Source organism: Prunus mume, linkage group LG1 (assembly GCF_029339155.1).
Source record: "Prunus mume cultivar Tortuosa linkage group LG1, ASM2933915v1, whole genome shotgun sequence".
Classification (NCBI taxonomy): domain Eukaryota; kingdom Viridiplantae; phylum Streptophyta; class Magnoliopsida; order Rosales; family Rosaceae; genus Prunus; species Prunus mume.
In genome coordinates this window covers 11,711,323-11,714,381 of record NC_142698.1, presented here as the reverse complement: position 1 = coordinate 11,714,381, position 3,059 = coordinate 11,711,323, and the positions used below count along the sequence as shown (strand labels likewise).

The window sequence follows — 3,059 nt, the reverse complement described above, 5'->3', positions numbered from 1 at the left end:
AAAGGTTGGAGTTCCTCATGGAACATTGATAAGGTTTGACAAGACAATTTCCTTTTATCAGTTGATATTTAACTACAAGATAAATTTCTCATGTCAAAGTTCAAAATCTTAGCAACAATATAATTTTCTTTTGTCAGCAGCAGCTGTTTGTGCACAGCATATTGAGATGAAAAGATTCCCCTTATCTGAAAGGACAATCAGACTTATTGGTACACAACAGCAATACACAACAGCAATTGTCCTTGAATCATGATGGAGTTCTACTTCTAATTGTGTTGAGTCTATTTGGTCAAGCGACTATACATCTCCAAATCATGATTTTCATTATATTTCTTTTAGGCGACTAAAATAAGATAAAAATGAGATAAAGCAAGGGAGACAAATGATCTTTATACAAAACGCCACCCATCATCACACTAGAAACCAACTAATTAGAATCCCACCCAAAACATCAATCACAAATTAGTCAATAAGAAGCGGTCTAAAATCTTATCATATCAACCTAGAAGATTTTTATTTTTTCAAGTCATGTTCAAGCTCAAAACTTGGAAAAGCCATGGAGGCAGTTTTAGCCTCTCATCCTGTCTCAATTGTTCTTCAACAGGATCAATATTGCTGCTGTTTTTACTTCCATTTCTGTACCCTGAGGTCATGTCAGGCACCTGGCCATGTTTTCTCTGATGGGTCCTGGAACTACTTGTCCCGTTCACATGGCTTGATCCAGTTGAAGAAGAAGAGAAACTTGGCCCTGAATCTGATGTTAGTGGTGCCTCTCCTCTCTTCCTTCTGTTGGTGTTGTTGTTGTTGTTGTTGCATCTAGTGGGGCCCAGAGTCAACTCAATCTCACTCTCATCTATGATCTCTAACACCCCATCATCTCCATCTGTGTCTGCAATGTACTCTTCTGCTGCTGCTGCAGGCTGTTCTAAATCTAGTTTCCTTTGTGGGTTAAACTGTTGTGCCTCATGCTGATGATAATTCAACTGACTGAAGCTGGTTTCATTCTTTAAATTCCAACTCTCTTGTTTCTGTCCCTTTGGCCTACTTTTACCAATGGAACTCTTCATCAATATCTTCTGGATATGATATAGACGATGAAGTTCATATACCTGCCGTACAAACTCAAGTCTAAAAAAACAATGCTACAGAAACTGATCAACTATAGTTACATGTCTGAAACAATGGCTAGAATTATTACCTGCTCTTTGAATGTTTCTTCGTGCTTTAAAATGGCCATCCTCATGCACTCCTTATCATGTGGCTTAAGAAGCTTCTCCATACTGAAGCTAAATTTGGCTAGCTTGTGCAAATTGCTGATTTCTGACCCCAATATCTGAATTGTGAAAGTTTGACACTTATATTCCCAAAACTTGTATGCTCAGATCAGATATGCAGCTTGATTTGCATATCCTATCTGACAATGCTTCTCCTTCTCACCTAGTATATCTGCCAAATGAAGAAAAAAGGCAGCAAATATATTTAGAGAGCTAGGATTTTAATGCCCTACAAATATGATGGTTTGTGTTCTGCATAGCAACAAAGAGAGCACTGGTATAATGAGTTTCAAAGGATGATAGCAGTAACTGCTTTTGGTATAATTTGTCTGCTTGTTTCCCTATTCTCCCTCCCTCAGCCATTTTGGACCACAATAATAATTTCTTATGCAAAAATATCTTACAGCTTGACAGGGCATACATATCACTTATACCATCACAGTACCACCCCATTATATGTGGCCAATTCTCTGTAAAATATTTTTGTTCTTCTGATTTTCCTGCATCTCAGCTTCCTACTTTGGAATTATTATTTTTTTTCCATTTTGGCTTGAGAGGTAATTAAAATTCTTTTCTGTTCATATTTATTCCCGACTTCCCAGATGATGACATCACAATGTCATATACAGTTGCAAATAGTAATTAATTTTCATAAATGACAATACTATTCAACACTTTGTGATAAATGGTTTCTGTTTTCTTTACATTTGAAATATGATATTCTTTATGATTTTCAAGAAAGATCAATTAATTCTGTTGTTGAATCATTTTGTCTTATTTGTCCAACTGAATTGTCAAATTGGAAGAATAAGATGCTCTTTCCTTATGCTGTCAAAATAAATTCACTCTCTTTTATGTGTATATTTCATGTTACTGCATTATACAGTTTTGACATAATTGATGTTAAATTTAACATCTGAGAATTCTAAAAATGTGCAGAACCAATGAAGTGATCATGAGCTGCAAGCTGAATTACTTTCTTGAAAATCAAGCAGATGCAGATATATCAAAACCAGCCTCCAAAATTCAACATGTTTTATACATTCCAAAAAAATTCAAAACCCAAATGCATGATTTTGCACAAGACTGAAACATAAAAAGAATGATCAAGTTTGAATTTCTGACCTGCAGCCTGCAGTAAGAGGTTCAAGAGCTGAGGAGAGAGATGAACTACAACTTGTGTTCTTTTGAAGAAGAAGAAGAAGCAAAAGCCAACAGAAAAAATAAAAGCACTGTTGAAAGAAAGCAAAAAGTTCCTCACCACACACACACACACACATGTACATACAGTTAGCTCTGTTGGATGGAATATGAGCTTGCCTTCACATTCCCCATCAGTATATACTACAACAACTGCAAGTATATGAATATATATATATATATATATATAGTTTTGAAGAATTTAAGAATCTCTCTCTTTCGCACACACAGAAACCAAAGCTGCTGCTGCTGTTGTTGTTGTTGCACTTGGGTTTTGAGGCATGCCAAACAAATCCCAGTGTCTTAGCCAATGTGATTCAAGGTTTGTGAAAGAGATGCCTCCTCAGACAAGTCCAGCAGTGCAAAACATTATTAAATTGAAATGAAATATAATAAACAGATATTGATCAGTTTATATTCTATCTTAATTAATTATATATAATTTCTGTTAAGGATCACAAAACAAAGGTTCATTGCTCAACTCAAGACAATGATTAGAATAACAGCTTAAACCTGCAACACAGTGAATCACATGCACCCAAGAATTATATATCTCAAGCGACAGTTGTCTCGATTAGATATGCA

General features: G+C 35.5%; 1 protein-coding gene across 3 annotated transcripts; it reads right to left on the bottom strand.

Annotated features, from left to right (window-relative positions):
- Nucleotides 1-300: 300 nt before the first annotated feature.
- On the bottom strand, nt 301-2,796 carry LOC103336902 (glycosyltransferase-like protein). 3 transcript variants are annotated; one of them, XM_008240048.2, is made up of 3 exons: nt 2,400-2,796; nt 1,199-1,446; nt 301-1,109 (listed from the first exon to the last, which is right to left on the bottom strand). In XM_008240048.2, exons 2-3 carry the CDS (start codon nt 1,277-1,279, stop codon nt 522-524), a joined length of 669 nt encoding a protein of 222 aa, XP_008238270.2. In that variant the 5' UTR covers nt 1,280-1,446; nt 2,400-2,796; the 3' UTR covers nt 301-521. The 3 variants fall into 3 exon arrangements, with proteins under 3 accessions (XP_008238270.2, XP_088900296.1, XP_088900295.1); XM_089044170.1 differs by lacking the exon at nt 2,400-2,796 and having other exon boundaries at nt 301-1,128; nt 1,199-2,330; XM_089044169.1 differs by lacking the exon at nt 2,400-2,796 and having other exon boundaries at nt 1,199-2,330.
- Nucleotides 2,797-3,059: the final 263 nt, after the last annotated feature.

Excerpts from the sequence above, each read along its gene's own strand:
- LOC103336902 (XM_008240048.2), bottom strand. The coding sequence starts at position 1,279 with ATGGAGAAGCTTCTTAAGCCACATGATAAGGAGTGCATGAGGATGGCC. Across the intron at positions 1,110-1,198 it reads AAGAAACATTCAAAGAGCAG|GTATATGAACTTCATCGTCT; the intron begins GTAATAATTCTA and ends TTTGTACGGCAG.